Here is a 26810-nt window from a genome sequence, read left to right as displayed (position 1 = left end):
TTCGACCGCCAAAGGGGTCGCGACCCACAGGTTGAGAACCACTGCTCTAGAGCAAGTTTGCACCAGGTCTTTGTCTTGAGGGTTTTAATTTTTCTTGTGCAGGGCGAGAATCTTAGGGGAAGGTTTTAGTAGAATATTCATTAGCTTTTCAGGTATGTTTTTAATATGTTGATGCATCAAAATGGTCATATAGGGGAGTTTGGGATTATTCTTTGGCCTGCTTTACTGTTTTGCTTTTACCTTGGATCTGTCTAGCATTAGCCAGGTTTTTGTTATTTGTTCCCCTGACTTCATCTGTCCTTGGGTTTAGCTGGCACAAATGGCATTAATTGGACCTCTGCCCTCTAACTCCCTGACCAGGGTGATTTAAGCTATGTATTTTCTGGTTAGGGAGGAAAGGTATAAACCATTTGCTCTCAAGTGTTCTTGGTGAGGAAGATAAGGTCTTTAATTCATTAACTGGCTATAAATTGTTCAAATTGGCCTTGTTTAATTACCTTGTCTCAGTTTCCCCATTCCACTTTCCCAAGAATTTTCCTAGATTCTTATTATCCTGACTCAGTATGAGACAGGGGACAAAATCATTCTTTTGTATGTGGATATCCATTTGTCCCAGAATCAACCATTTAAAAGACTGCTTTCCCTATTGAAAGGTTGTAACACCCTTGTCAAAAACTATTTGATTATAGTTGTATGGGCTTACTTCTGGACTCTCATTCTTTTCACTTGTCTATATTTCTAGCCTTATGGTAGGACCATATTCTTTTGATTACCTATAGCTTTACAGTATGTTTTGTAATGTAGAAATAGGAGTCCTACATTTTTCTTCTTTTTCAAATTTTTTTTTAGCTATTCAGGGTCCTTTGCAAGTTCATATGAATTTTATGATCAGCTCATCCATTCATGCAAAAAACCCCACAAAAAACACGTGGTATTTTGGCTGGTCTTATATTCAATCCGTAGGTCAATTGGGGGGAGTATTACCATCTTAACACTAACACCTTTCAGCACTAATCAACCATAATCCACTTGCTGTCTCTCTCTATTTGCTTATGTTTGACATTTTTTTATAAATACTGGAGGCCCAGTGCATGGATTCGTGCACCAGTGAGGTCCCTCAGCCTGACCTGTGCCCTCTCGAAATCCAAGACCTCTTGGGGGATGTTGGACTGCTGTTTTCAGTCTGATCCCTGCAGGCCAGTCCGACATCCCCAGAGGGATGTAGTAGCAAGTGAAGCAGAAGGTGGCCTGGGAGGAGCCTGAGCCTCTGCTCCGCTTATCCAGCCCCACTGCTTAGTAGTGTTGCCGCCCAGGTGGGAGAGGCTCCAGTTGGGTCAGCTGAGAGGCGCTCCCGCTGTGGGAGTGCACTGACCACCAGGGGGCAGCTCCTGCATTGAGTGTCTGCTCCCTGGTGGTCAGTGTGCATCATAGTGACCTGTCGACTGGTTGTTCAGTCATTTGGTCGCTTAGGCTTTTATATATATATACTAGGGGCCCGGTGCACGAAATTTGTGCACTGGGTGGGGGGGTAGTGTCCCTCAGCCCAGCCTGCTCCCTCTCACATACTGGGAGCCCTCAGGCGTTGACCCCCATCACCCTCCAATCGCAGGATCGGCCCCTTGCCCAGGCCTGATGCCTCTGCCAGAGGTGTCAGGCCTGGGCAGGGGACCCTCATTTCCCCCCATCACTGGTTCTGCCCCCCACCCAGGCCTGATGCCTCTGTCATATGTAGCTATGGAGCACTTGATGGCTAGTCTGAATTGACATGGGCTGTGAGTGTAAAATACACAAAAACTTAGTATAAAAATAAAATGTAAAGCATATTATAAGTGCTTTTTATATTGATCACCTTCTGAAATGATATTATTTTGGACCTATAGGGTTAAGTAAAATATTACTAAACATTTTTAAAGGCTATGAATGGAAGGTAATTGGGCAATAAATAGAGGGTGATAAGGGGTTAGAAGAGAATTTTCTTGTTTTGGTAACCTGGGAAGAACATGAAGCTAATAGGAAAGATAAATGGAGGAAGAGGTTCGCTCTCCAGGATCATTGAGAGGAAGTAAGGGAGCGTGGTCTGCAAGGAGGCAGGAGGTCAGGCAAAGTTTAATCAGCATGTATGTAGTTATATAAAAGACAGAAAAAATGGAAGAACACACATAGAAATATTAACGGTGGTAGTGGCTAATGGGGATGATGTTTACATTTTTTACTTCTTTTGTATTTTTATGTTCTTGTGTATGTTTTGTTTGTACTTTTCTTTTCCCTCCATAAAGATACATAGCCTTTAAAACTGGGGAAATTCAGAGGACCTAAAGTTAGAGGTATGGAGAACACTGACTTCAGCACACAAGGCCACCCTGGAGGAGCATGTGATAGTAACATGCATATCACAGAAATGATAATATAAGTATGTATGTATGCACTGAGAGAGGACTAGAAGGAGGCCCTCAACACTGTTAAGATAGTACTCTTTAAATGTTTGAATTTTGGGTAATTTTTACTTCTTTACACTTTTGTGTATAGTTTAAATGATTTATAATGATTATATATTTTTTAAAATCATAAAAATAAGCTATTTGTAATTTTGAAAAATATGTGCAGTCATTATCACAGAAAATAACAGTCCCAAATGTTCTGTGCTGATAAAACTACATCTAAGGCATTCTTTCTCTCCTGCTAGGCTGGAAGAAACAAGGGAACTGCCTATAGAGAGGGCCATGTTGCAGGAAACGGGAGAGCCTCAGGAGCTGAGAGTGGCCTCTGGCCAACAGCCAGCAAGAAATTGAAGCCCTCCATGCTGCAGCTGCAAGGAAGTGAATTCTGCAAAAAACAGAGTGAGCTTGGAAGTGAATTATTTCCCAGTCCAGTTCCAAGAAAAAACACAGTCTGGCTGACACCTTGAATGCAGCCTTCTGAGACCTAGGTAAGTCATGCTTGGATTCCTGACCTGCAGAAACTGGAGGCAGTAAATGCGTGGTGTTTTAAGCTGCTAAATTTGTGGAAATGTTTTTTTACACAGCAATAGAAAACTAATATACCCACCCAGTGTATGAGATGCTACCAAACCCCTTGTATTGTCAGTGCTTTTAACTTTGGACATGCTGGTGGGTGTGTATTACAGTTTTAAGTTGAATTTTCTATATGATTAATAATGCTTTGCACTTTTTCATATGCTTATTGATCATTTAGATATACTCTTTTAAATGAAATACTTTTCAGGTATTTTTCCCATTAAAAAATTGAATTGCCTGTCTTTTTATTGTTGTTAGGAGTTCTTTTTTTTTTTTTAATATATTTTATTGATTTTTTACAGAGAGGAAGGGAGAGAGACAGAGAGTTAGAAACATCGATGAGAGAGAAACATCGATCAGCCGCCTCCCGCACATCTCCCACTGGGGACGTGCCCGCAACCCAGGTACGTGCCCTTGACCGGAATCGAACCTGGGACCCTTCAGTCCGCAGGCCGACGCTCTATCCACTGAGCCAAACCGGTCTCGGCGTTAGGAGTTCTTTATTTATACTGGCTATGTGGTTCTGTAGGATGCTTGGATTAAAAATCTCTTCTCCCTGTCTGGATCTTGCCTTTTTATTCTCTTAATAGTGTTTTCTTTTTAAAATATGTATTGATTTCAGAGAGGAAAGGAGAGGGAGAGATTATAGAAACATCGATGATGAGAGAGAATCATTGATCAGCTTCCTCCTGCACACTCCACACTGGGGATCAAGTCTGCATCCTGAGCATGTGCCCTGACCGAGAAATGAACTGCGACCTCCTGGTTCATAGGTCAATGCTCAACCATTGAGCCATGCCAGCTGGCAATACTGTCTTTTAGTGAAAATAAAAATGTTCTCAATCTTATATTATTCTTGTTTGTTGTTCCCTCCCAGTTTTATTGATATATAAGTGACATGTAATATTGTATTAGTAATGTGAATTTCACCCAATTAATAAAAAAGGTTTTCTGGCTCCAAATACAATGCTCTTTTCATATTTTAAGACCAGGTGTTTCTTTTGGAAGAGTAGAAGAGGAAGGCACATTTTGGCTTTTTAACAGAGTTTATCCAATAGTGAAATGAGCTGGCTTGTGATACATACTTACACTGGGAGTATTCTAGCAGAGACTGGACAACTGTCTATAATAAATATTATAGAAGGGATCTCTATATATCTTTCCCACTTGAAGATTCCAGGATTCTATAGAGATCAGAATTCAAGTATAACAGTATAATCAAATACTGGCCTATGTGGTAAAGACTACAAATAGAGGCGATTAAAAAGGAAAATGGCCAACATTGATAATGAAGACTAGATTTTTTAATGTTGTAGCTTTAGAAAAATATTTTGAACAAACTAAGCAATCAAACTGCAAATGTTTTCAATAAACGTGTTTCTTATGTTGTTTCTACAAATGCTATTTAAAATGTTATCTATTTTTGAGCTTTTAAAATAAGTAATTGAAACAAATCTCCTTTTAACAAAGTTTATTTATGTAATCAGTGGGATCAACTTGTGGAGGCAGGGGCTGAAGAAGCAAAAGTACAATTTTGTATAAAAGCTGGTAGTGTTTTGCTCAGAGAGGGCTATAATTCTAAAAGACTCATAGACCTGGATATGAGGGATAGCTCAGACCACAGCTGGACATACAATTCATGTCACTGGAGAGAGTATAGTCCCTTCAAAGAAGGACTCAAAGCTGCAATCTCCTTTGGCTGACTGGAAGGGAGTGCTTTGCTGAGATGTAAATTGAAGGGGATTCACATTTTGGAATGCATGCACATGTTTCTTATATTATTTCTATTTTTAATAAATTTCTGACGGTAACAAGAGTATTAGAATTGAGAACAGTATAGTATAGTGGTTATGAGCCTGGTCTCTGAATTCAGACCAGAGTTTGAATCCCCAGCTCTGCCACTTACCAAGTTACTTTCTTAACTTCTTACTACATCAGTTTTCTCATCTACCAAAATGGGAAAGTAATAGTACCTGTCTCATAGGGTAGTTGTGTGCACATGAAGCTCTTGGCGTCATTTTCAGTAAGCATTCCCTAATGCCAGCTAACATGTATGCTGCCTTAAGACATTTTTAAATGGGGGCCGGGGGGGGGGAGACAAAGGTATTCTGAACATGTATTCATTCAACAAATAATCATTTTAGGGCCGCTAAACTGTTATGTGGATAAACCCTATTACAGTGGGGCCTTGACTTACGAGTTTAATTCATTCTGTGACGGAGCTTGTAACTCAAATTACTCGTATGTCAAATCTTAAAGTGAAGGAGTGAGACATGTGATGCTGGGCTGATGTTGTGGCGTTCACTGTGACGTTCGCTGTGCCAACTAGCGGTGGGGTATCTGAAGCTGGCTCGTAACCCAAATTTTAGCTTGCAACTCAAAGCAAAAAATCAGCCGAGACACAGCTCGTATCTCAAAAAACTGGTTAGTCAGGACACTCGTAAATCAAGGCCCCACGTATTATGTAATCTTATGAGATTACGGGTGGGGGGTGGAGTGGGGAGGAGCCTTCACTCCAGAGGCTTAAAAGTTAGAGGAAGCCCATTGGGTAACGGAATAACTCAGAATGCTTTGCACCTATTCCTTCCATCCTGGAGGTGCTAGAGCCAGTCAAAGGGCCCTCACTTAGTTTTCTGGCTGATTGTGAGTTGCGGATTAATTCGAACTCCCCTGTTTGTATTGCTACTGTTGTGCCCAGATTTCAAAGTTCCCAAGACCCCCAGGGAGCCAGTCAGTCCGATGCAAAAGCAAAGAGTCCTTTATTATGCAAGCTGGCCTGCGCTCCCCGTTCACCAGACCCACCGACACAGCGGAAAGTCCAGTGGCCAAGAGAGCGAGGCCTGATGGGACAGAGGGTTTTAAAGGGGGGTGGAGTGAGGGCAGGAGAGGGCACTGTGGGCCCTGCCGATTGGCCAGGCGCAAGTCGGTACAGGATGTGGTCATAGTGATGGCGTGCACTTCCCTTGATCATCATTGGTTAATCCAGAGAAATCCTGGGTGTGGCTAGCAGCGGCTTCTTCCCGTGAGGAAGCACATGGCCCCATCCCAAAATGGAGGACCCAAGGCAAGATGGAGGGTGCAGTCCTTGTCCGGCTCCTGCTGCTGCCGCTCAAACTCGCCACAAGGCAGGATGCGCCCCCCCCCCCCCCCCCCCCCCCCCCCCCGCACAGCACCCGCAGTTGGCCTGCGGGCGGACCGGGACTCCAGCGCATCTGGGCGGCACAGGCCCAGCAAACGGGGTGCGGCCGGTGGAGCGGCCCAGCTCTGGAGGAGCGGCATCCGCTCAGAGCAGGCCCGGCCCATGGGGCCGGCGCACTGCAGCATGGCGGCCTCCCAGAGCCAGGGCACGCGCCCCACTCCGCTGCCGCCGCTGCTGCACTGGGCCGGTCGGGGGGGGGGGGGGGGGCAGCCCGCGCCGGGCTCCCAGCGGCGGAGCCAATGCCCCCCCCCATGGGGCCCGGCGGTCGGCCCACGCAGGCCCCGGTCCCCCCGACCAGGCCCCGAGGGACGGACCCTCGGCCCCAGCGCGGGCAAGCGGGGAGCCGACCACGGGGGAAGGGAGGAAAGAGCGAGGCGGTGAGGCCTTCCGCTCCCATGACCTCCCCCGTGGTCGGTCACCGCCAGGCCCCACCCCTCGGCCCGCCGCCGGGCACCACGCATCCGGCCTGGACACTCGGACCGCTCCGGGGAGGCCAGGCCCTACGGCGGGCGCGGAGGGATCTCAGAGCCAGGCGGTCAGACTCCTCCCCCCGCACCGCCCGGAGAGGCGGGCTGTGCGCCTTTCACTACTCTTCAGATTCTTTAACTTTTTCTGATAACTCTTTTCTGTTTCCAACTTGCTCTTTCTCAACCGTCTGCTTTAAGTACAGGGCCTGAGTCTAATTCTTCAGTCCCGAATGCCTGGGCCCTAGTGGGTGTTGAGGTTTATTTGTTTACTTGATCTTTCTTTCCCAGTTTAGGCATTTTGCGAAATAGCGCTCACCCCCTTTGCCTCATTTTCCCGCTGGTTTTAAGCCCTTTGTCCTGCTCCCTCACGTTCCCTCCTTTTTTGTGATCTCTGCGCAGGCGCCCCGCCCTTTCACCCCGCTTGCCCCGCCTCCCCGTTTGCCCCGCTCTTCGCGGCCCGAGGTTTTTTTCCAACCCCCTCCTTTCCCGGGCCTAGTTCGCTCGAGGTGGGTAGTAACGTGATGAAGAGGAAATATCTCTGCTCTAGTAGACAAGCGTGCTGACTGCAGAAGCTGCCGATTTCTCAGGCCTTACTACCCTCTCCCGACCACTCCCGACCTCTCCCGATAGTCAGGTTGCCCTTTTGGGCCTTTACGCGGTGTAGCCTGCCGACTCCCCTCCCCCATTAAGACCCCTGTTGTTTTCGCCTCCTATTTTGCGCCTCCTCTTTAAGGATCGAAGGAGGCGGAGTTGGGATGCCAGCGCCACTGTTGCCAGGGCAACAGCTTGGTTACTTCCGTTGGTTTCAATGCTTCCGGGTTGGCGCTGCAGTGGTGTTTCCGACTGTGGGAGCCTCGGCTTCCCAGTCGTCCGATGAACCCGAGCAGGTGAGGGGGAGCTCCTGCATTTCCAGGCTGGGGAGCGGGGCTGGGCCGCGCCAGGCCGCGCGGGGCCGGGCTGGCCTGGTTCCCGGCCTGGGAGGGGCTTAACGGTCCTTTGGTCTCTCTCTCCCCTCAGCTGAGTCCCTTCCCTGTCTTTCACTCTTCTGGCATCGTTGGTTTTACTTCTTCGATTGAACCCTGCTTCCTCGACCCCCTTGGGAGGCCGCCTCCTCAGGCGCCTCCCTTCTCTTCACGAACTCGCTCTGACAGCCGAGGAACTGGCAAGATCCTGCTACCCAGAGGGTGAATGGGTATCTTTCCTGGAATAATCCTAATTTTTCTAAGGGTGAAGTTTGCAACGGCGGCCGTGATTGTAAGCGGAGTAAGCAAACACCTCCATTGTATTAGTGTGAGGGGTGCTGTTGAAAGTTGCTCCCCTTCAGTTTCTACCCTTCCACTCCTTGAGGTCAAGGCATTGAAGGCATCTATTAAAATGCAGTTCAGATAACTAATTGTGATGACAGCCTTTATCAGCACGAATTAATTTCTCAGACAAGGTAATAGCAGGGACATTTGTAATTTTCTCTTAGTATTTCCTTGTTTTTTTTCCAGGCTAGGAATGCTTAGAGTTACCATGAACTCCTCTCTCATCTTCATTCCCTATGTCATCAAGTTCCTTTGTGTCTCCATTTTAAGAATTTACCTCTAACCTCACTGCCAACCAACACCTTGTCTGCTTTACTTCATACCATCCTAAGCTAGTTTCCCTGGCTCTCCCATTTGTAATCACTTTGCTGCAGCCCTCGTAGGCTAACTAAAATGTGGATTTCCTCAAATCACTTCCCTGTTTAAAATTTTACAGTATCCCTCATACCCCAAGTCTTTCAACATGACCTGTTCCTTGTAATTCTTGATTAATATTATTTCAATGACGTAAGGGAATTTTCTGTTCCATTTAGGTTGCACTCTTCTCAGAGCAAACCATGTTGATGTTTGCCTCCATGTGCTGTGCTTTCCCCCACATTTGTGTGTCTGTTCATTCTGCTCTCCTGCCCCTGCCTTTTTCCTTACCTACGCCTATCCTGCTTTGTGCCAAGGCCCATTTTAAATTCTCTCAATTTCACCAGCCTTTCCAAATTATGTAGGCCCATGCTGATTGTCTCCTTTTCCATGCTTATTTTGCTCTTATAGTTTGTATTATATAGTTTAGCACTTAACTTTTCTTTAATGAACTACTCTGATTTCTTCTACCAGATTATAAATTATTGAAAGGCAAGCACTGTATTTTATAGAACCTTTATCACCACCTTATTCTCCTTGATTATCCAGGAAGTATAGGTTAAATGATAAATATTGTTAAGGTGTTAGAACATTTGTTCTGTTTTTTGTTGTTGTTTTTTTTTTTTAAAAAAAAAACAAAAAACAAACAAAACATCAAATTTAGACTAGAGCACATTGCAGGTTTGGGTATTTAATGTCCCTTCAATAAATATTTGCTTTACTCTCCATTATTATCTCTTGAAGCTAAGAATCTGATGCCTACTCTTTCTTAAAAGAGAAAGCAAGAAAGACACCCAGATTTTTCTCATCAGATTTTTGGAGTAGTGCAGGGCTATGTAACTCGTATTTTAGGACATTCTTTTCACTCTTTAGTATATCAGATTTTCCTTAGTCAAACTTCAGAATATGTGTGTGCATTTTGAAGATATTTTTCATACAATATTTTTTATTTTATACAATAAAAATATATAAGGTACTCTATTTTTATTTTAACTCAGATATGACTTTTCTCCTTTTACCCATTTCTGAGGATAGCCCCCACAAGTCAAAGGCATTGTTAGATGCTGGGGGTATTTTACACATGTAATTATCTGCAACAAAATCAAGGGAAGAGAATTAATAGGCAGAGAATCTCTGAGGATCAGCAAAGTGTCGTGTATCCAGCATGTAGTGTTGGTCTGGCCCAGCAACTTAACTTTCATGATTTTTCCTGTAATCTTTTATATATAGGCTGCATATATAGATAAAGCACATCACACTAGAGCCAACCATGTATTTAATGGATGTGTACCCAATTCTGTGCAAGCTATTGTAGGGGTTATAAAAAGTGCTGTGAGACATGGTTTCTGCCTTCAGGGATCTTAACCTAGTTAAGAGAGAAAAATAACATGGGCAACTAGAAGAAAAATCTCATCCTAGCCATTATTTGTATACCTGAGGTTAAGATATAGAAGGGAAAAAAGAAGATTCAGAAAACATTGCACAACTGTTGAATAGCTATGACATAACATGCATGCTTGTTAATAGCCTTAAGAGAATTGGAGGTTTGAGCTGACATTTTAATGATGCATTAGTGTGATGTGGCCTCCACAAAAGCAACTGCAATTTTCAGCTTTAATAATTGAAGTATAATAATGAAAATAATTGTGGTTATGTACCCTGAAAAAGATAAGATGTAGGAGAGAGAGCATGATATCTGTCTTTAAATATTGGAAGGACTTCCCTAGGGAAAAAGACTAAATTTGTCCAATATTACCTCCAAAAATGGGTGAAAACTATGGGAAGGCAGACTTTTGGCTCAGTAGGAGGAAGGAATATCTAAAATAAGACCTAGTTAAACATAATACAGGACTTCTTCATAGCAGGATTCTTTCCTAACATTAGAAGGAAAGGGATTTTACTATCATATGGGAGTGGAGCGGTAGGAGTGGTAGCAGTGTTAATTTGGCCAGTGGTTCCCAGACTTTTGGATTTCATAGACCAATAAAATTTAAATGAAAGTGCGAGCAGGAGACACAAATTAGGGTTGCCAGTCTTATTTTGTTAAGGCATTAAGCACAATTAACTACCAACTACTGCTATTACCTCATACAAGAGAAGTGATTTAAAAAAATGTTCCAGGTACTGGAAGAACATGATTTCCTAATAATCCTTTAAATGAAATATATTGGACTGAAAAAAAGCACTAGGTACTCTTGTTCATTTCACCTCAGAATTGTGAAAACTTCATTAAGGAACCACTGAGCAACTGACCTAAGATTTAGTGGCTGGTCTTTTTGCTCTGCTTTGGCTCTGCCCCCTGCCTTTAACTGAATTATTATTGAAGCCTGAACCCTGAACATATCTGCCTTATTAAAAGGCTAGATAGCAGGTAGTAAAATTCTGATAGAGGCTTTCTCTTATAATGAGAAGATTCAAAGAATCTGTAAAGATAAAGCTTTGGAGAGAAGCATAGCAGCCATTTGAAATGTTTGGCTGTTTTAGGGGGTCTATAAATTGGTCAATGGAGAGGGCATTTTCCCCCACAGACTCAGAGAGGGAATATGCCATGGTTCTTGCTTTTCCATGCCTACCCTCTCACTGTATGTGTCATGCTTTGCTATCAATTGATAAGATAGCATTTAGTACTGAAGACTCTAATTTTAAGCAGCAGCTATGTGAAGTACTTATTCCTTCTTTGCTCTTTAGAAGTCCAATGCGCTGTCCAATGCGCTATCCATTGTGCCACAGAGCCCGCTCTTTCTTTGCTCTTTAGAATTTTTTCCAAAAACTTTCCTCCAAAAGGGCTATCTATTTGAGACTCTATGTCAGATGAACTGGCTGATCACACTGTGCTTGAAAGAAACTTTCCATAATTATTTTTGTGACCTCTAACTAAAACATTTGTCTGCAGTTTATTATCCTCTCTGGAAAATTGTTCTGTGCTTAGTTACAGAGAATTTCTTATGTGGAAACAAAGCAAAACCTTGCCTCCACTAAAAAAAGAGAATGCAACTCAAAGGTGCTAACACCAGATTGGGCAATGGGGGAAGTAGACAGCAAGTAATATCTGTGAAAATGTATATTGGAGTACTTAACTTTTCAAAATGTATTAATGATAAAAACTAATAGTTGTTGAACTAGGTTCCAAGTGCTTTTCTAGGTGTTTTACATTATATTATTTAACTAGAGGCCCAGTGCATGAATTCATGCACGAGGGTGAGGGATGTGTCCCTCAGCCCAGCCTGCACCCTCTCCAATCTGGGACATCCCTCTCACAATCCAGGACTGCTGGCTCCCAACTGCTCGCCTGCCTGCCTGCCTAATCACCCCTAACTGCTTTTGCCTGCCAGCCTGATCACCCTGTAACCACTCCCCTGCCAGCCTGATTGATGCCTAACTGCTCCCCTGCTGGCCCGATTGCCCCTCACTACCCTCCCCTGCCAGCCTGGGCACCCCTAACTGCCCTCCCCTGCCGGCCTGGTTGCCCCCAACTGCCCTTCCCTGCTGGCCCAGTCATTCCTAACTTCCCTCCCTTGCCAGCCTGGTCACCCCTAATTTCCCTCCCCTGCTGGCCCGATTGTCCCAACTGCCCTCCTCTGCCAGCCTGGTCACCCCCAACTGCCCTCCCCTGCTGGCCATCTTTTGTCCACTTGGGGGGCGGCCATCTTGTGTGTTGGAGGGATGGTCAATTTGCATATCACCTCTTTATTACATAGGGTTTTCACAACAACCCTATAATATAGTATTTATTATTATCCCCATTTTATAGTTCAGAAAACCCAGAAATAGAGTGGTTAAATAACTTGCCCAAGATCACAGAACTAGTATGTGTTGTTGTCAGGACTTGAACCTAGGCAGTCTGATTTCAGAGTCTTCATTCCTGACTATAAACTACTTGAAGTTGCTTTTGAAATTCAGTAATATACATCTGTGAAGCGCTGAAAAAGGAATAAAGAAATCCGAGAGTTCAACTTAAGAAAAGAGGTAATTTCAACTGGACTAGGATTTAGTAGGTGATGCCAAGAGTAGTAGTTCTTAACGTGTGGAAGCATCAGCATTATTTGGCTGTGTCTTTTTTTAGCATCGGCATTATTTGGAAACTTGCAAATAGTCCAGACCCAGACCACCAGTCAGAAACCCTGAGGGTGAGGCCCAACAATCTATTTTTTAATCCACCTTCTAGATGATTTTGGTGCACATTAAAATTTGAAAATCACTGATCTAGAGGGCAGAACTATAAGGAAAAAATTCAAGAGAGAGAGCTGAGAGTGGCAGGGAAAAAAACTTGAAATGATTAAAGTTGACAAGTCTACTGGGGGTGGGATGAGAAAGAAAGAAAAGGAGATGAAGAGTAGAATACCTTGTTAAAGAACCTGAACTCAAAGAAAAACAACATTTGTATGCATGTGCTTTAAAAGGCCAGGGAAAAGAAGATTCACTGGATGTTAAATGTCACAGAGAAGAAAGATACGATATTTCTGTCATTCCTTTGGGAACCAGAAGGAAGGTGAAAAGGTGTTTAACTCAGCCTGGACCTAGTGGGGCGGGGCGGGGGGGAGGGTTGTGGATAGCTAGAATGAGATACATGAACTAAAACCGTAAAGTTTAGTGGTAAGATGAGAGGGCTAAGTATATGTGAGGGTAGTGGTGTCAGCTGTGTTTTGCACACGAATAAATGTGACTGAATAGCATGAACTGCTTTTATGAGATGCCTCGGCCTATATAATTTGAACTCCAGGTTCCTTCACTAGTAATTGTCTAGTTGAATGTCTAAGTTGTGTGTGCTGGATGGTCTGGAACTTATTTGGGTGGGGATGGGGATAAAATTAAATTAGAATGAAGGGCACAGGTTGATCTTTGAGTGATTCTCACCCCTGCCCCTATGTGGCAGTAAACACATTCATGTTCATCTACCACATAAAACGGGATCCCCCATTTTTTTGTCATTCCATTTGGTAGGGTTGTTCCTCTATGTCTGTTTTATTTGCCAAATTTGTTGATGTGTGTTATGTGACCAGACACTGATAGATACTCCTTACTCTTGTGCCTTGTTCTGATTTATGTTTATTTTTAGCATCAGAAAAGTGACACTGGAAGCCATGAGATGTCTGGTCTGAATTGGAAACCCTTTGTATATGGCGGCCTTGCCTCTATTGTTGCGGAATTTGGTAAGAATGTGAAAACTGAAAAATCTGCTTCTTATGGTATAAATGGCAACTTTTGGTGAATGCTAGAGAAAGAGAAAAAAGAAAGGCCCTGTTTGTTTTAAAAACTATTGTCTCAAAGCCATCAATTAACATTTTCTGGGAAAGTACTATTAATGGTATGGAAAGTGAAGTTAAGTTAAACTTAGAAAGCTTTTTTTCCCCACATTAGCTAATTAAAATTTATTATCAATTTGTTAGTTTGTAAAACTAACATCAATTTATACATACCACAGTACGTATCTTCTTTGTTAAAATTTAGGAAGATTTTAAGAGGGAGAAGTGGGGAGACTTGAAGTGGGCAGAAGGAAGAGACAGATAAATGCCAGATTGTATGTAACACATGAAATTAAAACATTTAAATTATTTTGCCTTTACTATATATAAGGACAATCTTAAAAGCACTTTATTATATTACAATTTCAATTATACTATGGGTAAAATCCTGTTGACCAGATAGAATACAGTGTATTTCACTTTACCACTTACAAGACATGACTTAAGACAGTGGTATTCGAGTGTTTTTCTTTGTGTTATAAGAAAAATTTGTCTTATGTTTTTAAAAAATATCATTGGCCAATTGTGTGGTGACTTCACGGCAGGGAGGAAGATTGGTGGAGGTGGAAGAGGGTATATGGGGAATAAATGGCGATTGGGGAAAAAATCCTATATAATAAAAGGGTAATATGCAAATCGACCAAACAGAGGAACAACAGGTCACTATGATGCGCAATGACCAGGTGGCAGACGCACAATGCAGGAGCTGCCCCCTGGTGGTCAGTGCGCTCCCACAGGGGGAGTGCTACTCAGCCAGAAGTCAAGCTGATGGCTGGTGAGTGCAGTGGTGGTGGTGGGAGCCTCTCTGCCACCACAGCAGTGCTAAGGATATCCGACTGCCTGCTTAGGTGGGGAGCAGGCCTAAACCTTCAGTCGGACATCCCTTGAGGGCTCCTGGACTGTAAAAGGGCACAGGCCAGGCTGAGGGACCCTACCCCCCAGTGCACGAATGTCATGCACCGGGCCTCTAGTAATAAAATAAAGGGAAAAAATGTCATTTGCATACATTCAGCCAAGAGTTAACTGTGATTCCTTGAAAAAACTTATAAATGAGTATGTTCTTTATAGGAACTTTTCCTGTGGACCTAACCAAAACTCGACTGCAGGTTCAAGGCCAAAGCATTGATGCCCGCTTCAAAGAGATAAAATACCGAGGAATGTTTCATGCATTGTTCCGAATCTATAAAGAAGAAGGTGTATTGGCTTTGTATTCAGGGTAAAACTGGATTCTTACCTTCCATCATGAATAGAAATAGTTTTTAAAGATGTCACGTATTTTAGCTGTCTGATAGTTTATGCTGTTCATATTCACCATTTCAACTTGTAATTGAATATTGATGTGTCAATTTATATTTCACTTGCTTAAAGCCTTGAGCTTTGGATTTTGTGTTCATTTATAAGTGTGTGCAGCTATTAGGGGTCAACTTTTGATTAGCCATATCTTTGTGGTTTATTGTCCAGTTTGTTATCTGCTGCCAGTTTCCTAGGCTACTCCTGCATCTAGGCTACCAGTTTATTGTTCACAGAATAGACATCAATTTTATTATTAATCTATGTTAGGCTGTATTTCAAAGAATTTTCTTGGGGGAAAATCAAGTAATACATCCATATTCTTTCATCAGCATGGATAATCACAAGATTATTTTTTTCTGATAGCAAGCAAATAAAGTCAGAAATATGCATATTTATCCATCATTTTTTCCCTAACTGGCTGAGCTTCTGCTGTCTTTCTATTTATAACTACTAAAATATAGTTTTGTAATTTGGAAGGATCTCAAAGGACACAAGAGTGAGAATGTCACCAGTTTATAACTTAAATAGGGTGAATTCTTGGCCTTGGTACCTCCTTCTTGAAAGGATGAAAGATGTATCTGCAACTGTTAGGAAGTAAGGTTGATTTTTAAGACTGTACCTATGATGCGGGTAATGGTGTATACTTTTCGTACATTGCTGGATTCAATTTGCTAATATTTTGACTTTTTGAGCTGACTTTTTGTTTCATTGATTTTCTCAATTTTCCTGTTTCAATTTTATTAAGTTATGCTCTTTATTATTGCCTTCCTTCTGCTTGCTTTGGATTTATTTTTCTCTTTTTCTAGTTTCTTGAGGAAAGAATTTAGATGATTGATTTGAGGCTTTTTCTCTTTCCTAATCTAAGTGTTTTGTGTTATAAATTTCTCTTTCAGCACTGCTTTGGCTGCATCGCACGTATTTTAAAGGGTGAATTTTTCATTTTCATTCAGTTCTATGTATTTTTAAAATTTCCTTTGAGACTTCCTATGATCCATGGATTGTTTAGAAGTGTGCTGTTTAATTTCCAAATGTTGAAGGATTTTCCTTCTTGATTTCTAGTTTAATTCCATTATGGCCAGAGAACATAACCTATATGATTTCAATTTTTAAAAGTTTGTTGAGGTTTATTTTAGTACCCTAAAATGCTCTCTTGGTGAATGTTCCATGGGTGCTTGAAAATATATATATTTTGCTTTTGGTAGAATGAAATAGCTAATGGAAATGAGTAATCTGTCTAGACATGTATAATTTGCAAGGACATGTTGAATATAATTGACTTTTCCCCCTTTTTTTGGGCAGAATTGCTCCTGCTTTACTAAGACAGGCATCATATGGCACCATTAAAATTGGCATTTATCAAAGCTTGAAGAGATTATTTGTAGAACGTTTAGAAGGTCAGTATAGACTCCTCATTTTCTTTGGGGGTAATACTCAAGGGGATTATTGAAATCATGCTTCGTGAGAAAGTGTTCATTTTGGGTGAGAATGGGTGACAGTCATTGCAAGGACAAAGTGAGCTTGTACTGATTTGGGATTAATCCTTGTAGAGGTGATAATGTGTTAGAGGGATCTGCTCTTCAAGTTTGTTCTTTTTCCTGTCAAAGGGAAAAAAGGCTTCTGGCCATCACAGGGAACATGGAATAAGCTTGTCCAGAAAATTAATGCTGTTCTCGTCAACAAGAGGACTTCCACTATAAGGACTTTTCTAGCTGCTGAGTTTGACAAACGTTTGTTAGGTGGAATAATTTTAGATACTGATGTACCTAGGGCCACCTTATCCACAGTCAGCATTATTATATGGCCTTGTATTTGCTGCTGCAACATTTCCAGCCTGATGCTGTACTAAGTGGTTATTTTACCACAGGCCTGGAACTGTTGCATGGTTGGAGACAGATTGTTCACTTGGGTTTACCTAGTTTCTATTTGTGGGCTCTTCATGATGAAGAGGCATGGTGAAGATTGCATTTTAACTTCAGAAAAAATATGCTCTGTGTGTGTGTTTTTTAAATCCTTATCTGAGGATATGTTTTTATTGGTTTTATTGATTTATTTATCTTTTAAACTTATATTTTTTATTGATTTCAGAGAGGAAGGGAGAGGGAGAAGAGAAACATCAATGATGACAATCATTGATCGGCTGCCTCCTGCATGCCCCCTACTGGGATTCGAGCCTGCAAACTGGGCATGTGCCCTTGACTGGAATCAAACCTGGGACCCTTCAGTCTGCAGGCTGAAGCTCTATCCACTGAGCCAAATCAGCTAGGACTGTTTTTATTGATTTTAGAGGGAGAGAGAGCAAGAGAGAAAGAAACATTTATGTGAGAGAGAAATATCAATAGGTTGCCCCCTGTATGTGCCCTGACCGGGGATTGACCATGCAGCCTAGGTATATGCCCTGCCCAGGAATTAAACCCGCAACCTTTTGATGCATGGAATAATGCTCCAGCCCACTGAGCCATCTGGCCAGGGGCTCTGTGGGTTTTCTGTTTTGTTTTGTTTTGTTTTTGGTAGCTGAGGGGATTTACTTCCAAATGACCAGTTTTTCACATTTGATTATAGAAATCTCCTGTAAATAAATAGAGGCTAGTAGATATTGAGGCTAATAGATATTAAGGCCAATCACAATTAATATTTTGACAATTTTTTTCTATTAGACAAAAATTTTATCTCTTTTTTAAATCTTCACCTGAGGATATTTTTCCATTTATTTTTTAGAGAGAGTAGAAGAGAGAGGAAAAGACAGAGAGAAATACTGATGTGAGAGAAACACATCGATTGGTTGCCTCCTGCATGCACCCTGACCAGGCCTGGGCCAGGGGGGAGCCTGCAACCGAGGTACATGTCCTTGACCGGAATCGAACCCGGGACCCTTCGGTCCATAGGCAGACGCTCTATCCACTGAGCCAAACTGGCAAGGGTAAAGATTTTATCTTTTAAAAAACTTTATTGTTGACAGTATTACAGATATCCCCTTTTCCCCACCCTTTGCCCCACTACACCCCAGGCCTTCCTCATACTATTGTCTGTGTCTGTGGTTTATGTATATGTGCGTGTGTCCTTTGGTTAATCTCTTCCCATCCCCTCCACCCCCCTCCACACTGAGATCTGTCATTCTGTTCCATGCATCCATGACTCTGGACCTATTTTGTTCGTCAGTTTATTTTGTTCATTATATTCCATATAATAAGTGAGTATCATTTATCTCTTAACATTCAGTCCTGAGTCTTTTGAGTTGATGATTTTCCCGAAAAAGACTTAAAAATAGTTTTCTTTAGATGTTTGAAATGATTGAAAAGTAAAATACCACATTTGAATTTGTGTGTGTAATTAGCAGTTACATATAATAATAGAACATGTTCCAGTGTCCTTTAGAAATAGTTTTTTTAAAAATGATTTATGTATTACAGTTTTATACGTTTCAGTACTGATTTGAGATCTAGAAATATGTGTTCATTTTCATAAGCTTTGTAGTTCATTTCTACAGTCATTTCTCTGACTAGTTTTCCCTTCCTTTGATAGCTCAGTACTCCGTTCTCAGAAACTGGTACCTAATACAAGCAGACATTTCGTTCTTTCTTTCTTTCTCCCCCCCTCCTTTTTACAGATGAAACTCTTCTAATTAATATGATCTGTGGGGTAGTGTCAGGAGTGATATCTTCCACTATAGCCAATCCCACCGATGTACTAAAGGTAAGAGAGGTCTGGTAGCTTTGGATGTGCAGTGTGATGTGAAAAGAGCATGAGTTTTGAGTCAGATTCCCCACTCTGTCACTTGTCAGCTGTAAAACTTTGGGTAAATCACTTAATTGCTTTAAGCCTCAGTTTTCTCATTTGTAAAATGAAGATAATTCAGTACTTAATCACATAAGGTTGTTAAGGATTATAGATAATATATATAAACTGCCTGTCATTGTACTTGTTCATAGCAGATGCTCATAAACTGCCTGTCATTGTACTTGTTCATAGCAGATGCTCAATAAATAGTAGTCAATTTGTTAAGGTATGCATTAATCCATTGGTCTTCAAACTAGAATATTGAAACCTTTTATAGGTTCTTTCCAAGGGCTAGCAATTTTAAGGAAATCAATTTCAAGATCCCTACTTCTATTTGTACTCTTTTCTAAAAGTGATCTGAGGGAGAACTTGTATATATAATAGTCCTTTCCCCACTTTACAAAAGAAAGGCATATCCTTTTCCCCTTCTAGAGCTTAGTATGGTATATTGACCTGTGGTGTAACCTATGGAACCGAACAAAGGAATAAATTGAAAGGTAGTTTTTGGAAAAGCCTCTTTGAGTACCTAATTGAGGTACCTTAAGTCTATAATGCTTCTGTCTTTTCCTGCCTTATCCATATTTCTATTAAGAGTGAGATTTGGCTTTAAAATGGTATGCATATTTTGGCTTGCGTTGGGATATTCTGAATTCAGAAACAGAACAATATAGGTTAGTGGTGCTGAGTTTTCAAAATATGGATTGCTTTCAGATTTTATCAAAACACAGAATGAAACATTTATTTTAATATAAATCTTCACCTTATTTTACCTCATTAAAAGGCATTTTCTATTTAACTTATTTAAATGTATAATGAATCAGAATAATCAGATTAATTAAAAACACTAAATATATGATAAAAAGCATGAGAGAATCCCAGATCACAAACTTAGACTGTGATGGTAACAATATAAGATTTATAATCACAGTTGGGCTGTTCAATCCTTTTATCCTTGGACAGCTCTTTCTCTGATTTACTATGTGTTGCTTCTTCGCCTTTGTGCATGTAGTTCTGTTTCTGCCTCAGTTGCTTACCCCCCCCCTTTCCTTATGAATTTATCCTTCAAGACTTCTTAGGAACAGGGCCAGGACTAGGACGAGACAAGTAAGGCAATCTCTTTGGTTGCAACATGTAAGGAGGTACCAAAAAACTCAGTAATCAAGAGATAATGTTTTTATGCAATATTTTTCAGAAATTAAGATGGATGCAAAAAATTAATGGCGAATAGAATATCAATATTTTGTACAATTTATCTTCCTTGCCTCACCTTAATCCCACTGTGTTGGATCCTATTTTAGTTGCAATTTTGATATTTGGTTCATTGTTGGTTTTTGTGCATTAATTTTGATTTTTAAAAAAATGTTTCATTAAGATGTTATTTATCTGGATTACTGAAGTTTTTTGTGTTTTCCTCCTACATTTTGTGCCTGAGGGAAGTGCCCTGCTTGTTGCTCCACCCTAGTCTGAGACCTGCTCAGGAATCATCTCCTTAAAGAAATCTTGTACTTATCATATGGTATTTGTGGTTTCAGCTTGTCTTTGTGGTGATTTCTATTCTGATATAATTTGGTTAAGGTTTTTATTTCAACTCTTAGTAGTAGCAGTTGATTTTCTACATAGAGACATGTTGCTATTACATGATATTTATGGAAACCTAGAGTTTTGCTTCATGAAAATCAGGGCTACATTTGGGCCACTAGTATTTAGTGATGACTCCTGTGATTCTTTTTTTGTGTGTTGTTAATCCTCATCCGAGGATATTTTTCCATTGATTTTTAGAGAGAGTGAGGGGGAGAGACACAGTGAGGGAAACATCAATGTGAGAGAGACACATTGATTGGTTGCCTCCCACATGCTCCCTGACCAGGGCCGGGATTGAGCCTGCAACGAAGGTACATGCCCTTGATCTGAATCGAACTGGGACAGGTCAGTCTATGGCAGTGGTTCTCAACCTGTGGATCGCGACCCCTTTGGAGGTCGAACGACCCTTTCACAGGGGTCGCCTAAGACCATCGGAAAACACATATATAATTACATATTGTTTTTGTGATTAATCACTATGCTTTAATTATGTTCAATTTGTAATAAGGAAAATACATCCTGCATATCAGATATTTACATTACGATTCATAACAGTAGCAAAATAACAGTTATGAAGTAGCAATGAAAATAATTTTATGGTTGGGGGTCACCACAACATGAGGAACTGTATTAAAGGGTCGCGGCATTAGGAAGGTTGAGAACCACTGGTCTATGGGCTGATGCTCTGTCCACTGAAACAAACTGGCTAGGGCACAACTCCTGTGATTCTGTGTGTGCAGAGTGCTCTATCTCCTTTCTTGTGCTCTTCTCATAATAATAGCAGGCTGATTTTTCTTTGCAGAATATAGTATTGTGCTTTTTTACAAATAAAATTCAGTTTAATGTCTTGTAGCATAAAATTACATTAAAACATTTTTGCTTTTTATAATTACATAAGCAGTGCATGTTAAATGTAGAAAAAAAGTGGAATGCAGAAAAAGCAAAAAGGGGGAAAAATGCTCACGGATAGCCTCATCTCTCAGACTTAAGCCATGGTCAACATTTGCGTGTGTATGTTCATCCACTCTCTTTGTTGTGCATATGGCTTATTTTAAGTTAACATGCTTTTAATAAAAATTATATAGCATACACACTGCTTTGCAGCCTGTTTTTTTTCTATTTAGCGATTACTTGTTGACATTTTTTCAATGTCAAATATTATTCTACAACATAATTTTATGACTGCACAGTATTCCATTAAATGAATGGATGCACCATACATTTATGCAGCCAATCCTTTGTGGTTTTTGGACATGTAGACTGTTTTAATTTTTCACTAAATTACTTAAATTTTATTTTATTTATTTATTTATTTATTTTTTTAAATATATTTTATTGATTTTTTACAGAGAGGAAGGGAGAGAGAGATAGAGAGTTAGAAACATCGATGAGAGAGAAACATCGATTAGCTGCCTCTTGCACATCTCCTACTGGGGATGTGCCCGCAACCCAGGTACATGCCCTTGACCGGAATCGAACCCGGGACCTTTCAGTCCGCAGGCCGACGCTCTATCCACTGAGCCAAACCGGTTTCGGCAAATTACTTAAATTTTAAATGAATTGTTTTCTACCTACACTGAGTACTTGTTTGTTCTTTTCCTCAAGTTTTTTTTCAACTCCAGAAATGATAGACCTATGTATGAGGAATGTGAGGCTGATTAAATCATCTTTATAAGATACTAGAGGCCCAATGCATGAAATTCGTGCAAGAGCAGGCCTTCCTTCCCTTGGCTGCCGGCACCGGCTTCCCTCTGGCACCCGGGAAACGGGCTTCCCTCTGGCTGCTGGCAGGCACCCAGGACCTGGGCTTCCCTTGCAGCCCCGGCTTCATCCGGAAGGTCGTCCAGAAGGATGTCTGGTCTAATTAGCATATTATGCTCTTATTATTATAGGTACTTTCTATATATAGTTTAAGTCATTAACTTCATAATAATAGCAGGTTCATTTTAATTTTTTAAAATTTTTTTATTGATTTCAGAGAGGAAGGGAAAGGAAGAGAGAAATAGAAACAACAATGATGAGAGAGAATCATTGATAGGCTGCCTCCTGCATGCCCCACACTGGGGATCTAGCCGCAACCAGGCATGTGCCTTGACTGAGAATTGAACTGTGACCTCCTGGTTCATAGGTTGATGCTCAATCACTGAGCCATGCTGGCTGGGCCTGATTTTTCTTTAATCCCCAAAAACTATTTTCTTAAATGTTAAATGAGTGAAATATCTCATTTTTGCTCTTCCAGCCAAAACAAAATGTTCACCTTTTCTTATTTTAGATTCGAATGCAGGCTCAGGGAAGCTTGTTTCAAGGCAGCATGATTGGCAGCTTCATTGATATATACCAGCAAGAAGGTACCAAGGGTCTGTGGAGGGTGAGTACAATTTCCTGATATTGTTGTATACTCAGTTTCTAGAATTTGCAATGAATACTTTTTTATATATAAAGCCATACAATTGTGAACTGTCATCTTATATTGTGTAAGATTCTTGTTAACCTAAAAAATAAGGTAAGAAGCTCCTTATCACCTATGAAAGGACCAGAAATTATCAGTTGTCTTTATTATTTCTACTTAATGTTTGGGGGTTATGTATGTGAGAGAAGATACTACATTATTTGAGATAGCATTTTGATTTGTTCAAATTCATAGTGAATTAGTTCTTCAATATCTATTTTTGCCAGTTTTGTACTGACACAGCAATGTCTGTTTATGATACCTATGTAATGCTTACGTTCTAAAGTTGTTGCCTAAAACAACCTTTTTAAACCTTTTTAAAGGTAAAAGATGTACTGTAAAATATTGAGAAAATATGTAAGTGAGAAAAAAATCCATCAAATCCCACTAGCTAGAGATAATCACTTTTAACATTTTGTCTTATTATCTTTCAGTCTTCTATCCATACTTCTTTTTCTGTTGTTTGCATATAATGATTTATCCTATTTTAACCACTTAGTATTAAGACTACTAGTAGAATATGCAGAGAGTAGAATGGGAAATTCTATTAATAGACTCTTAAAAAAGAAAACTTCGCTGTTTTTCTTCTTTTATAATTTCCCCCAACTTCTTCTTAAAAAAATTTCAAACATACAGAAAAGTGGAAAGAGTAGAACAATGAATACCTATATACCTGGATTAAATGACTGTTAAAGTTTGGCCATATTTGCTTTATCTATTTATGTATTTATATATACTCTTTTTTTTTTAATTAAATCTTTATTGTTCAGATTATTACATTTGTTCCTCTTTTTTTTTCCCCCCATAACTCCCCTCCTCCCAGTTCCCGCCCCACCCTCCACCCTCACTCCCCACCCACTGTCCTCATCCATAGGTGCACGATTTTTGTCCAGTCTCTTCGCACATCTCCCACACCCCTTTCCCCCCCAAGAATAGTCAGTCCATTCCCTTTCTATGTCCCTGATTCTATTATAATCAACAGTTCATTCTGTTCATCAGATTATTTATTCACTTGATTCTTAGATTCACTTGTTGATAGATGCATATTTGTTGTTCATAATTTGTATCTTTACCTTTTTCTTCCTCTTCCTCTTCTTAAAGGATACCTTTCAGCATTTCATATAATCCTGGTTTGGTGGTGATGAACTCCTTTAGCTTTTCCTTATCTGTGAAGCTCTTTATCTGACCTTCAATTCTGAATGATAGCTTTGCTGGATAAAGTAATCTTGGTTGTAGGTTCTTGGTATTCATCACTTTGAATATTTCTTGCAACTCCCTTCTGGCCTGCAAAGTTTCTGTTGAGAAATCAGCTGACAGTCGTATGGGTATTCCCTTGTAGGTAACTGAGTTTCTTTCTCTTGCTGTTTTTAAGATTCTCTCTTTATCTTTTGCTCTTGGCATTTTAATTATGATGTGTCTTGGTGTGGTCCTCTTTGGATTCCTTTTGTTTGGGGTTCTCCGCGCTTCTTGGACCTGTAAGTCCATTTCTTTCACCAGGTGGGGGAAGTTTTCTGTCATTATTTCTTCAATATCTTGCTCTCTCTCATCTTCTGGCACCCCTATAATTCTGATGTTGGTACGCTTGAAGCTGTCCCAGAGGCTCCTTACACTATCCTCGCATTTTTGGATTCTTTTTTCATTTTGCTTTTCCGGTTGGATGTTTTTTGCTTCCTCGCATTTCAAATCATTGACTTGATTCTTGCGCTCCTCTGGTCTGCTGTCGGGCGTCTGTATAATATTCGTTATTTCAGTCCGTGTATGCTTAATTTCTAGTTGGTTCCCCAATATAAGATCGAGGGTCTTATTAGTTTTCGTGTAGATCTCATTAAGTTTATCGGCAGCTTCTAAACAGTTCTTGAGAGACCTTAAAAGTGTGGTTCTGAACTCTATATCTTCCTTTGACAATTTTGTCCTGTTTCTTTGTCTCCGCATTTTGTTATGCTTCCTTGGTGCACCCCCTAGTGGTCTTTGTTCGGAGTCTTATAGTTAAATCTTGATTGTTGTAGCTAATTCCAGGGAGGGTTTGACCTCCAGGCCAAGTGGCTATGAGAATCAGCTGTGTCAGCAGTGAGAGAACTTCTGTCCTCTAGGGAGGTGCTAATCTAGCCTTTGCCTGAGGCTATCCGGCAAATGCCTGTGTGCAGGGCTTGGGCGGGGCGGGTCGCACAGGATCAACAGGGTGGGCCGGAGAGAGCAATTATGGCGGCTCTCAGTCCTGTCCCCAGGGGCTCTGCCTCTCTGAGTCCCAGCACCCGCTGCAAAGCTCGGAGAGAAAGCTGCCCTCGCTCTGACCGAATCCAGACAGTCCCGCTTCTCCCGTTTGAGTCTGGGTCCCTAAAGACTCGCCCGGATCTGGTGCTCAGAGTCTGCGACTCCCTCCCGATTGAAAACAACAACCACGCCCTCTACCGCCAGCCCGCTCCGTGCACTCCGCACCTCAGAATTTGACTTCAGCACTGCGCCTCCTCTGAGTGTCCGTGTGCGTTTCTCTTTCCTCCTAGTTGTAGGACTTCCACTCAGCCAGCGTTCCTGTGGTTCTGGGTGATGTCCCTTCCGTCTTTTAGTTTCACTTTTGAAGTAGTTGTTCAAAGCAGCAAACTCCGGCGTTAACCTATGCCGCCATCTTGGTTCTCTCTCCTCTTTTTCTTTTTGCTAAGCTATTTGAAAGGAAAGTGCAGACATCATGGCATTCCTCTAAATACTTCATTATATATCTCTTAAGAATAGGGACATTCTCCTACATAATAATAATACCCTTATCACACCTAAGAAAATTAACAGTAAGTCCCTAATACCTAACATCCAGCCCATATTCAAATTTCCTTTATTGATGAGTCCAGGCTAGCTTTCTTATAAAATGATTCCTCATATTTCCTCTGTACTTTCTGTAAACTGGAAGTTAAGTCTGTTGGCTTGATTAGATTCATGTTAAATGTTTTTGGTAAGAGAAGTTCATGGGTAAGACTGTATTTCATATGCAACATACTAACAGGCAGATGATGTTGAGTTATTCCATAGTTAGTGATGTCAAGTTTGATTACTTGGTAAGATGATGTCTACTAGATCTCACCATCGTAAAAGATAAGTTGTTTCACCATTGGCAATTAGCAAGTAGTCTGTAGGGTTATATTCTAGCATCATGCATGTATCCTATTATCTAATAACCTTTCACCTAATGGTCTTGGTATCTATTAATGATCTTTGAGATTTGCTTTTTAATAACAGCAGGGTGCCATTTCTTGATTAGTTCAATTTAAAACCGGAAAATGGAACTAGCTAGAATTTTTTTTACAAAGTAAGGCTAAAGACAGCAATAAATAGAATTGAAGATTTGGTCAGGGGAACATAGCTACTTAATTTTTAATTAAAACTTTTAGTTGTGGTAAAATACACATAACAATATTTACCATCTTAACGATTTCAACTTCAGTTGTGTGGAGTACATTTTTCTGCAACCAGTCTCCAGAATTCTTTTCATCTTGCAAAACTGGAACTCTATACCCATTAAACAATTCCCCATCCTCCCCTTCCTCACAACCTTATACCTTATGTCTATATGAATTTGACTATACTGGATACCTTATATAAGTGGAATCATACTTTTGTCATTTTGTGACTGGCATATTTCACTTAGCATAGTGCCCCTCCAGGTTTATTCATGTTGTCACATCTATCAGGATTTATTTCCTTTTTAAGGCTGAGTAATAGTCTATTGTGTATATTTATCTGCTCATCTGTTAATAGACATTTAGGTTGTTTCTATACCTTGGCTCTTATGAATAATAATGCTATGGACATGGGTGAGTGAAGACTGTGACTTCAGTTCTTTTATGTATATACCCAAAAGTGGGATTGCTGGATTGTATGGGAATTCTATGTTTAATTTTTTGAGGAACTGAACATAGCTACTTTTATGATCCAGGCTACTTACATCATCCGGGCATGTACATTGTGTTATGTATTCTTTTGACACGGACATGTTATTTGCATATTAAATACAGAATTATTTTTTCATTTCAAAGAGAAATATGTCTGCATTTTTCTTCAAACACATGGTCCTCTTTGTTTATGCTTTATTTCCCTGCTTTGATTACAATATGGATACTGGAAACATTTCACTTTCTTCCCT

At 40.7% G+C, this 26810-nt stretch overlaps 1 protein-coding gene across 5 annotated transcripts in view; it reads left to right on the top strand.

Moving 5' to 3' along the window:
• Positions 1-7191: 7191 nt before the first annotated feature.
• Positions 7192-26810, top strand: part of SLC25A14 (solute carrier family 25 member 14) — a 33216-nt gene continuing 13597 nt past the window's right edge. Inside the window, exons 1-7 of one of the 5 annotated variants that reach the window (XM_059680369.1) lie at positions 7465-7567; positions 7698-7934; positions 13398-13491; positions 14653-14800; positions 16177-16271; positions 18482-18567; positions 22505-22600. In XM_059680369.1, the coding sequence (XP_059536352.1) occupies positions 7869-7934; positions 13398-13491; positions 14653-14800; positions 16177-16271; positions 18482-18567; positions 22505-22600 (585 nt within the window). In that variant the 5' untranslated portion in view covers positions 7465-7567; positions 7698-7868. Of the gene's footprint in view, positions 7568-7697; positions 7944-7976; positions 8119-12195; positions 12308-13397; positions 13492-14652; positions 14801-16176; positions 16272-18481; positions 18568-22504; positions 22601-26810 lie in introns of those variants that run through there. The other 4 variants (XM_059680368.1, XM_059680367.1, XM_059680371.1 and 1 more) reach the window with 4 other exon arrangements.

This window comes from Myotis daubentonii, chromosome X, assembly GCF_963259705.1.
Source record: "Myotis daubentonii chromosome X, mMyoDau2.1, whole genome shotgun sequence".
Taxonomy (NCBI): Eukaryota; Metazoa; Chordata; class Mammalia; order Chiroptera; family Vespertilionidae; genus Myotis; species Myotis daubentonii.
Note: the sequence above shows the minus strand (reverse complement) of the source record. Positions and strands in the feature narration are given on the sequence as shown.